General features: G+C 54.5%; 1 protein-coding gene across 1 annotated transcript in view; it reads left to right on the forward strand.

The window, feature by feature from the left end:
- SLC24A4 (solute carrier family 24 (sodium/potassium/calcium exchanger), member 4) overlaps window positions 1-10,474 on the forward strand; it is a gene marked incomplete at its 5' end in the record, with an annotated part of 104,443 nt that overhangs the window by 86,806 nt on the left and 7,163 nt on the right. Inside the window, 5 exons of the mRNA XM_014543659.1 lie at window positions 2,908-2,984; window positions 6,218-6,292; window positions 7,278-7,362; window positions 7,878-7,981; window positions 8,593-8,667. Of these exons, the coding sequence (XP_014399145.1) occupies window positions 2,908-2,984; window positions 6,218-6,292; window positions 7,278-7,362; window positions 7,878-7,981; window positions 8,593-8,667 (416 nt within the window). The remainder of the gene's footprint in view (window positions 1-2,907; window positions 2,985-6,217; window positions 6,293-7,277; window positions 7,363-7,877; window positions 7,982-8,592; window positions 8,668-10,474) is intronic.

Here is a 10,474-nt window from a genome sequence, read left to right on the forward strand (position 1 = left end):
GGTGAGGGGTGAGGAGGGGGGTGAAGGAGGGGGGAATTGGCCGCTGAGCAGTTTGTAGCTTTTCCTCCCCTCCTCCCCCTGCTCCCCACCTTCACCCCATGAGAGGGGCAGTGCTGGGATCATCCCTGGCTTCCCGGCTGGGCTCCACCTGCAGACACGCCTCTTCTCCCCCACCCCTCGCCCCGGGATTTCTGCGACTTATCGGCTTAGGCCTGACCTCGAACGCCTCCTGTGCGCACTCTGTTGATTCCTCTTTGTCTCTGGTGGCGATTTGAGCAGCCGGCAGGCTCAGCGCCTCTAGACAGGCAAGCATCTCGCCCTTGTACGTGGATGGGGCTTTGGATCTCAGCAAACCCCTGGAGAAGAGAAAAAAAGGTTTCTCAGGAAGCTGGGATTTAAACCGCATCAACACTGAGGTGGTAACACAGCCCGTCTTTCCTCGCCCACTCTCTTCCCCACGAAACTGGCTTTAGCTTCTCTTTTGCCTTCACAAACCAAGGCTGCTCCTCTGGGACAGTGGGGCCAGAATGCGCACTGAGGGAGGAGTCTGTGAGTCAAGGTCCTTACAGCCTGACTGGCTAAATGTTGTGCAGACGTTCCCTCTTGTTTAATCCCTGCAGCAGCCTGGCCCGTGTAGGGGAGGGAATTGCCCTGAGGTGTTAAGTAACTTGCCAAGGTCATGACAGGGATAAGGAGCCAGAGGCACTTCCTGAACCCTAAGTCACCTGCTTCTAGGGACCGTGCGCTGAGCCCTGCACAGGCGTCTGCAGTGGAGTTGTTCCTATTGGTGACAAGGAAGGGGGAGACAGAGTTCTGGCCGTGCATGCCCCGTGGCCTGCACCCCCAGCACCAGTTTCCAGGGGGTTTGACCCCCTGAACTGGGAGTGCACTGGTCCCAGTTACCAGCTGCCGCCTGGGGAGGGCAGGGTGGCCACCTGCCTGCTTGCAGCCTTTGACAGCCGGTAATGGTGACTGTTTCATTACCTCAAGAGGCCACAGGCCGCGGCTGCAGAAATAAAGGGACGGAGAGATTAAGTGACTCAGCCAGGGTCCCACAAGCTCGTGGGCAGTTGAGCCAGGACTCTCTCCAGGTCTCCTGTCTGCCAGTGCAGGGCGGTTTCCAGTCGTGTTCGACCAGCCCCTGACCAGGGAGGGGAACACGGGGGCCCCTGTGAGTCCTGGCTCAGGTGGCCGGGGGCCTTGAGCCGGTCGCTCTCCGCTCTGAGCCTCATCGGGAAAGCAGGAACGGTTTTGGCTGCAGTGCCTGCCTCACGGGGTCAGGATGTGTCCCAAAGACTTGGGTGGGCACAGAGGGCGAAGGGGCATTGGCAGCTGGCAGCGCTGCTGGTTACTCGCTGTCTTTGCTGGCAAATTAGGGCCTGAGTGGCATTTGCTCCCCTACGCAGCCTGCAGCGTGCGCGTGGGGCTGCAGGGCGGGGCGCTGTGGCTGAAGCAGAATTCTGTTCCCAGCAAGGACAAAGCCATTTATAATCCATGTTCCCTCCCTGCCGGAGACCAGAAGATAATGTCCTCGAAGCAACAAGGCAGCATTACTTTATTCTAATTTTCAAAGCATTCCCAGGACTGGATAAATCACCAGCGCTCAGAACACTGGTTTGGAGAACCAGGGGCGATCTCGAGTTTTCATGGCAGAAATGCCTGTCGATCCCAGACAGTTAGTTACATCATTTCTCCTGGAAGCAGTGCTCCCTCCCTGAGCCGGCAGACCTTGGAGCGGATCCATGCCCTTGACCTGACAGAGCAATTCCGTTGCATAAATTTGGTTACAGGAAAAAAAAAACAAACCACACACACAAAACACCAGAAGTGAAAGAATCTATATTGGACAGAGCAATTCCGTTGCATAAATTTGGTTACAGAAAAAAAAACACACACACACAAAACACCAGAAGTGAAAGAATCTATATTTCATTAAATTGCGGCTTGTTGTACAGTGGGAGCGTTTTCTGGGCGTGTGGGGAGCAGATGTTTTCTGTGTCTTATTGGGAGAATCTAATCTTAAAAACCAGAAAAGTTTCCATATAAAGGAGAAACCATCACTTTCAGAGCTTGGGGCCAAATGACGTTTACAGAGAAGGGATTTTTTTTTCTGGGAGTTTATTTAATAAGCATTTATCAAGCGCCCACCACAAACCAGGCCATTCTAGTTTATTTATGGGATTTATGAAGCTAATGCAAGCATTCTAATAGGACGAGCTGATACATATTGTTAGTGGTATTAGTAGTTTACCATTGTTTATTCAATGGACTTTTAAGGTTCATTGAGGACCTACTGTGTGCAGCCCGGCCGAGGCACAGAGAATGCAGTGCAGGGCAGTGTGGATCCCTGATTTCTAGAAGCTTCCGGTCGAGCTGATGTGATGAGGAAGGATGTTGGGGTGTGGGGTGTCTGACGGGGGACCCGCAGACACAAAGTACTTATCCATTGGTCATCTCGAATGGGGGGTGCGGAGGAATGATTCCTTCATTACCCAGGAGTGTTCCCGGGGCCTGAAAGGCAGACCTGGTGCTCAGACACCTTGTGAAGGGTCATGGGGTGTCAGGGATGGTACTGAACCCCAAGTGTTTGATTTCCGGCACAGAGGGCTCCGCACCTCGCAGGCTGCCCACCACCCCAGGTGATGAGAGTGGCAGTGTCCACCCGGCAGGGACATGCTGGGGGCCGGAGGAGGGCCGACGCGTGGTGTGCGATGACCCAAGATGCTAGTGGAAGCACACCTGGCACCTGAGTGGACCTGAGGGGGCCCAGGGACCAGGGACCAGGGCCAGTGCTCTCAGCCCTCCCCTCTCCCTTGTGCCACCTCGGCCCGGGTCCTGCCCTGAGACCCGCCCCTGAGCCTCAGCTCCCATTCAGCACTAACGCTGCCGTGTCCTCTTGTCTTCCAGCCATTCACGAGTTCCCCACAGACCTGTTCTCCAATACGGAGCGACAGCATGGAGCCGTCCTGCTGCACATCCTCGGTGTAAGTGGCCCTCACGGGGCGGGTGCTCCCACGGCCGGGGGCGGGAGGGGTGTACAGGTGGAGCCTGACCGCAGAGCACGGCTGAGCCACGGCATGTCCAAGGTCACGTGCAGTCCTTGTCAGAGCCTGTGAGGGGCGCAGGTGCTGGACCCACAAAGAAGCAAAGTCAGGGATGTTAGGTAACATGCTCCGTGTCACCTAGTGCGTGGCCCGAGCCAAGACAAGAATCTGGGTCACCTGATGCCTCATTTTCTGCTTCTCTAAAATGGGTGTGACAGCGTCTTTCCCAGGCGCGTACCTGCGAGTGAATGTAGGCCGCGTGCAGCAGGCCTTGCCTGGCGCCTAATACGTGCTCTGCGCGTGCTTGCCGCCATGATCCCCCCAAATCTACCACCTTGCAGTACTGTAGTGTAAAACTCCGGTGCCCTTCTCAAACCTCCCCTGTACTCAGACGGGCCTTGATGCCCAATGGTGGCGGTGGTGCAAGTGAATGTAGGCCGAGTGCAGCAGGCCTTGCCTGGCGCCTAATACGTGCTTTGTGCTTGCCGCCATGATCCCCCCAAATCTACCACCTTGCACGGCTGTAGTGTAAAACTCCGGTGCCCTTCTCAAACCTCCCCTGTACTCAGACGGGCCTTGATGCCCAATGGTGGCGGTGAAGCAGCCACTCAAAAAGGAATCGTGGGTTCAAACCCACATTATGGGTGAAAGTTGCTCATCTCAGGTAGGGGTAGGCGAACCACAGCCTGTGGCCACCGCCCGTGTTTGTACATAAAGTTTTATTGGAACACGGCCGTTCCATTCATTTCTGTGTTATCAGTGGCTGCTTCTGCTTCTATGGCAGAGCCGAGGAGCTGTGACAGAGACTCCATGTCCAGGGAGCCACCGATTGTTAACTCCGGGTCCCTGGGCAGGAAAGGCCTGCCAGCCCCATTGTGGTAGGAAGGTGGCCACCGGATCAAACACAGCACAGTTTCCTCTTGATTAGGTTCCCGACCGCTCAGCACCATCTGCTTATATATTTAAACCCAACCAGATATTAGTCTTTGCAAGAGATAATTAAGAAAGTAAAAGCTGGGGTTCTCACACTGGTAGCAGCCCGCAGTGGGTAATGAATGAGTGAAGTTTTAATTAACAGGATTCGCCGTTAATGGAAATGAAGGTTAGAATGAAGATCGTCGGCAGGTTTTGAATGACAGGCCTGTATATTATTTCTGTAATAGAGTTATGATCTTCCTAATTTCTCTGTTCTGTTGGTTTTTTTTCATGCACTCCCCCTTCTTCACCAAGAGAGTGTGAGTTCAGCCCTTAGTTTTGTTGCTCTGCCTCACGCTTGGCATTGCCGAGAAAAACCTGGAACCGCAGAGCCCCTCGGGAATTTTACAGGAACCCTTTAGAGCAGGGATTGCCAGACTGTGGCTGGAGGGCTCATTCCAGCCCACCTCCTGTTTTTATAAATAAAGTTTTATTGGAACACAGGCACACCCGTTCCATGGCTGTTTTACAGCAATAAAGACCTCGAAGCCTAAAGTACTTGCTGTCTGGCCCTTTAAGAAAGGGTTTACTGACCCCTTTTTTGGAGGAAGTGAAGGCCCCAGCCGTAGAGCCAGCTTCAAGTGAGGGGAGCAGTAGCCCCTCCTTGGCCCCCCTTTCTCTCTGGTGTCTGAGATCTCAGGGGAGCGAGAGGCTCCGGCTTCGCGGAACACCCTCTGCCTGGAGACAGTGTTGGGGGGGGATTTCTGGGGGTGTCAGTTCAAGTCAGAATCCTGAGATTTGTAGTGGAGTCTCTGTCACCTCACTCTTCCTTTATCTGCACCCCCAGTATTTGTTTCATTTTGCTTCCTCCCAAAGATAATCAAATCCAGGAACGGCCACACCTGGACGGCAGTAGACACCTGCCCCGGACGCCTCGGCCACAGCGGACGTGTCTCCCGTTTATTTTATTTGGTCGTAGTTAGTAACTGTGAGGTTGTCAGAGTGTCACGCTGTTGTGGGTGGAGCAGCCCAGGCTGGCCCCCCTTTGCGCACAGGGCACTCACATCTCATTTTCTTTGCCGAGAGAAGTGGCTCTCCCCAGTGCTGAGGGTAAAGTTTCATCTCTTTTCTGTGGGTCCTCATCCTTGCCTCTCCCTCCAACCTCCCCTCCTCCATTTCCCACTTCACTCTCACTGTGTTCTACCTGCACCAGGGACTTTGCAGTTCCTCACATGCATCGAGCGCACGCCTGCCTCAGGACCTTTGCACATCCTCTTCCCTGGCAGTAAGAGATACTGTATTTGCCCATTTGTTTGTCCCCCACGAAGCTAAGTGACAAGAGGCAGAGGCTTTTATTGGTGTCCTCACCGTGCATCCCTGATGCCAAACATAGTGCCTGGTACCAAGGTGAGCTCAGTAGAGCTGCGTTGGGTGGACAGGGCAGGTGAGGGGTGCTGGATGGAAAGTCATTCTGAAATGACTGATCTGTTCTCACTCTGTCATTAAACAGAGGCAGACATGAGACCTAGAAGCGTAACTTAAGTTAGTCTTAAAAAAAGTGCGAGCATCGGCATTAGAATCCTGACTCTCTGTCCCATGAACCTCCCATTGTCAATGACTTGTGCCAACATCAGGTGGCGCCCCGGGAAATGCCAGATCTCAAGAAACGGTGCCTTCACTAAAACTAGAGGAAAATCAGGATTATAATTTTTAAATTCTTAAAATGGTGATTTTAAAACATTTTTATTGATTTCAGAGAGGAAAGGAGAGGGGGAGAGAGAGATTGAAACATCAATGGTAAGGATCAAGCCCACAACCTGGGCATGTGCCCTGATGGGAATCAAACCATGACCTCCTGGTTCATAGATCAGTGCTCAACCACTGAGCCATCCCAGCCAGGCTCAAAATGGTGATTTTAAATGCTTTTCCTCAAAGGTTAGGTGTTGCCTTTCGAGGGCATACACTGCTGGGAGAGCTGCAGCTTTAAGGCGAGAGGACAGAGCACAAGGCCGTGTGGCCTGGGTTTTAGTCCCCTCTGCTGCCCAGCAAGCACTCTCTCTGGGCCTCAGTTTCCCGTTTTGTCAGTGAGGGGATTGAGGGAGTGGAGTCAGTCTGTGTGGTGCCTGAACTTTCCTCTAGGCCTGCCTGTGTGCCCCACCTCTGCCTGCAGGCTGGTTTGGGTGTGATGGATGCCCGGCCGTGCCTTCTCGGTGGCAGGTGCCCTCACTGACTCTCTCTCTGTCCCGCTTCCACCGCAGGCTCTATACATGTTCTACGCCCTGGCCATCGTGTGCGATGACTTCTTCGTTCCGTCTCTGGAAAAGATCTGCGAGGTGCGTGGGAGAGACTTGGGACCTGCGGTGAAGTCTGGGAGGGGCTGGGGTGATTGTGGCACGTCGGTGCCTGGCCAAGGGGCACTGGGAGCGCCTGGCAGTGCAGCCTGGCAGGCCGGTCACTCAGTGTCGCCATGGCGAAGTCTCACTCTGAAACACCCAGATTAGAGTGTGCGGGCAGCCAGCGTCCTTTCCCAGACTTGGCAGAAGAACGTGCTCCCAGCGCGTAACCGCTACCCAGCATGTCTGGCCCCAAGGCAGGCAGGCCCGCTGGCTGCCGCAGTTAAGCCAAACCTGGTTAGTTAGGGAGCATTTGCCATAACCAGGTGTCAGAGGCTTGTACCAGGTAGGGATCTGTGTCCCAGGGGAGGAGGCGGAGCTGCAAGGGCAGGGAACACCCTCTGTCCCAACCTTGGCAGGGTGACATTTCCTCCTTTTAATTATTTCGTTAAGTTTCCACTTCCTTCTTCCTAGCCGTATACAAGACCCCAGTCTGTTTCTATTCTGCCTTAGTCTTGGCTTCCAGTCAAGAAAGGAAAAGCACCTACTGTGTGCAGACTGCTCAGGGCTTTGCCACACTTTACCCACGTGAAATCTCCCAGCTGTTTGAGGCCATATTGGGGTGACATTTACAGCTGGGACATGGATTGTTAGGGGCAGGCACTTCGGTCCTTTACCCGGGTGCTGAGCAAAGATCAGGGACTGGCTACTTAACCTGGGTCCCCTAAATAATGAGTGACCCGGATAAGTATGCAAAGGCTTTGTCTCACCTCCCCTGGCCCCCCTCCGAGGGAGCGACGTGCTCACCTCCAGATGGGGGAGGGGTGGGATTCTGGATTGAGGGCCCTGTAGAGCGGCTGAGGGCGTGTGTTCTGGTCCAGGGAGGAGACGCTGCCAGGGGAGGAGCTGACTGCCCAGGTGTCCATTCAGTGCGTCCCCTGCCCCCACGTCACAGCCTGAGGGTCTGCGGTCATTTCTGTTTCAGAAACTCCATCTGAGTGAAGATGTGGCTGGAGCCACCTTCATGGCTGCGGGAAGCTCAACGCCTGAGCTGTTTGCTTCTATCATTGGTAAGAAATCCCACCAGCCAGAGACACAGGATCTGGAGAGAGCCCAGGTTTGGTGCCCTGACAAGTCAAGGCATTTCTCAGCTCTGGGCCTCAGTTTTCCTCATCTGTAAAATGGGAGAGCTGGAGAGACAGGAAGTACATTCATGGTTCCCTGGGGTGGAACCACTAATGGGTGGAGCGGGGGTGCTAACGGGTGCAGGGTTTCCTTTTGGGGTGATGAAAACATTCCCAAATTAGATTGTGGTGATGGTTGCACAATTCTGTGACTATACTGCAAAACACTGAATTGATACTTTAAACGGGTGAATTTTATGGCATGTGAATTATGTCTTAAATAAGCTGCTCGAGAAAATGGAAGAATTAGAGTAGCTGGCCTTTCAGGGCATTGCGGGTGTTCTGTTTGGTAGTGAGAACAACTCCCCTGGTTTGGGAGGCTGGGGGTAGTCAGGGGGACACAGACCTTGCAGCCAGCCTGGGTGTGCGGACGGGGCAGGATTCGTGCCTTTCCCTTGCAGGCGTGTTCATCACCCACGGAGACGTCGGGGTTGGGACCATCGTGGGCTCTGCCGTGTTCAACATCCTGTGTATCATCGGCGTTTGCGGATTGTTCGCGGGGCAGGTCAGTGGTTTCTCTCCCCTCGGGAAGTGACGTGAAGGACAGCAGTGGGGAGACCATGGCCCTGACCCCGAGGCTTTGAGCGAGCCTGTCTCCTCCTGCCCTGAGCTGGATTCTGGAAGTGTTTGGGGCCCTGGGCCTCCCGGCAGGGAGCACAGAACTGGCCTGTCCTTAATACCCACCCGCATCTTCCTGGTGCTCAGGCCACGGGAGGCGGGTGGGGGTGGTGCCGTTAGACTTGACCTCAGAGCATTGAGCTCGTGGGTAGGCCCTGCTTGGCCGAGGGAGGCAGAGGAGGGTAGCCAGTTACCACCAGGAGGTTCCAGCGTTGGGACGAGCCAGTGCCTCTGGCCTCCACCTGGACATAGGGCTTTGCTGTGCAGCCTGCGACTTGGGAGGAGCAGGGGCGGCTTTCCCGTCACTTACGAGCGTCCATCCCATGGCTCCATTCTGTCGCCAGAATCTAATGGAGAGCACAGTGCGCCCCCGCACAGCCAGGCGCGTTTGTTTCGGGTGGCACAGTTAGGAGCTCCGTGGGCGTGTCCCTGTGGGGCCTGTACCGCTCCCTCCCCCGTCTCTCCAGCCAATAGCCGCTGACAGCCCTTTGCGCGCAGGTGGTCCAGCTGACGTGGTGGGCCGTGTGCCGAGACTCCGTGTACTACACCCTCTCTGTCATCGTGCTCATCGCCGTGAGTGCCCCTCCCCCCGAAGTCGCAGGACCCCCCCCCATCTTTGTCCCTGGCCCTGTGACCAGACCACCCCCAGCACCCAGTCACCGCAGTCGCTTTGACCAGTCGCCTTGCCTGTGCCCACTTGTCCCCAGAATCTCGTCCCCGACTGACCCCTCGCATCTGGAGCAAATCCAGGGCCCACCTTGAGGGCAAAAAGGCCTCAGCAGAGCCAAGCACGTTGCATGGTCCTCGCGGTTCCCCTCACACGTCTCCTCTGAGGCCCTGGGACCCTCACGCAGAGCCCGTTTTCTAAGGAGCCGAGTTCCTGGGGTCTCACTCACTGCAGAGCAGAGCAGAGAGGCAGCTGGGAGCTGTCGGAGTTGGCAGCAGGGTGGGCGGCCGGGGGTGGGGGGACAGAGGAGATGAAACAGATCCCTGGGGCTTACTGGTGTGTGTGAGGGTATCCCTGTGTCCCCCACCCCCCCTCAGGGGCTGAGGTCACATCATGGCTCACGACTGAAGCACATGACACACAGTCAGGCTACTGCCAAAGAGTGTGTCACCCACAGGGAAGCAATTTCAATCCAAAAGGAGTTTTCAAGGGCAGGTTGTATTCAAAGAGGGCAGATGGCGTGGTGCGCCCAGTTGTTAGGGCATGCGCCCTAGACCAGTGATGGCGAACCTTTTGAGCTCGGCGTGTCAGCATTTTGAAAAACCCTAACTTAACTCTGGTGCCGTGTCACATATAGAAATTTTTTGATATTTGCAACCATAGTAAAACAAAGACTTATATTTTTGATATTTATTTTATATATTTAAATGCCATTTAACAAAGAAAAATCAACCAAAAAAATGAGTTCGCATGTCACCTCTGACACGTGTGTCATAGGTTCGCCATCACTGTCCTAGAGTGACAGTTCCCAACCTTACAAGATCCAGCGCCTACTGTGTGTGACAATCCTGTCCCTTCTATTAGTGATCTGTCACTGTGTGCGAAGTTTCCCCCAAACTCAATGGCCTAAAGCAACAAGCGCTTATTACTCCCGTTTCTGTGGATTGAATTCTGGAGTGGAGTCTTCTGGCTCAGGCTCCCTCACAGGTGTCGTCAGGGGTATAGTCACCTCAAAGCCCTCTTCCCCCAAACCCGTGTGAGAATCCACTCTCAGAGCCATGTTGCCCGGGCAGCCCAGGGCTTTCAGAGTGAGGAAGGGAGGAGCCAGGATGGAAGCCACAGTGTTTGTGACCTGATCCCGGGAGTGACCGCCCATCACTGTTTCTTAGGGGCAAGTCCTAGGTCCAGGCCCTGTACACAAGGGGAGTGTGAGGTCAGGCAGTGGGATCGTTGGGGCCACCCGAGCAGCTGCCTCTCACTCCCGGGAAAATGAGTTGTAGATAAAATAATTTACCTGAACATAATGAATGAAAACCAGCCGTGGCCGGTGTGGGTCAGTTGTTTGAGCGTCGTCCCGTGCACCAAAAAGTTGCTGGTTCGGTCAACGCACATGCCCGGGTGAGGGTGCAGTCCCCAGTCGGGTTGCATGTAGGAGGTAGGCCACAGATCAATATTACTCTCTCACGTTGACGTTTCTCTCCCTCTCCTTTCCTCTCTCTCTAAAATCAATATATATATATATATAATCTACACTAATAAAAGAGAAACATGGTAATTAGCGTACGACCGCTACCCTTTTCATTGGCTAATCAGTGAGTATATGCAAATTAACTGTCAGCCAAGATGGCGGCCGGCAGCCAGGCACTGAAGCGAGCAGGGAGGCTTGCTTGCTGCAGATTCCAACGTTCCCCGCCTCACTTGCCAGCCTCTCAG

This window comes from Myotis brandtii, unplaced genomic scaffold (assembly GCF_000412655.1).
Source record: "Myotis brandtii unplaced genomic scaffold, ASM41265v1 scaffold332, whole genome shotgun sequence".
NCBI lineage: Eukaryota > Metazoa > Chordata > Mammalia > Chiroptera > Vespertilionidae > Myotis > Myotis brandtii.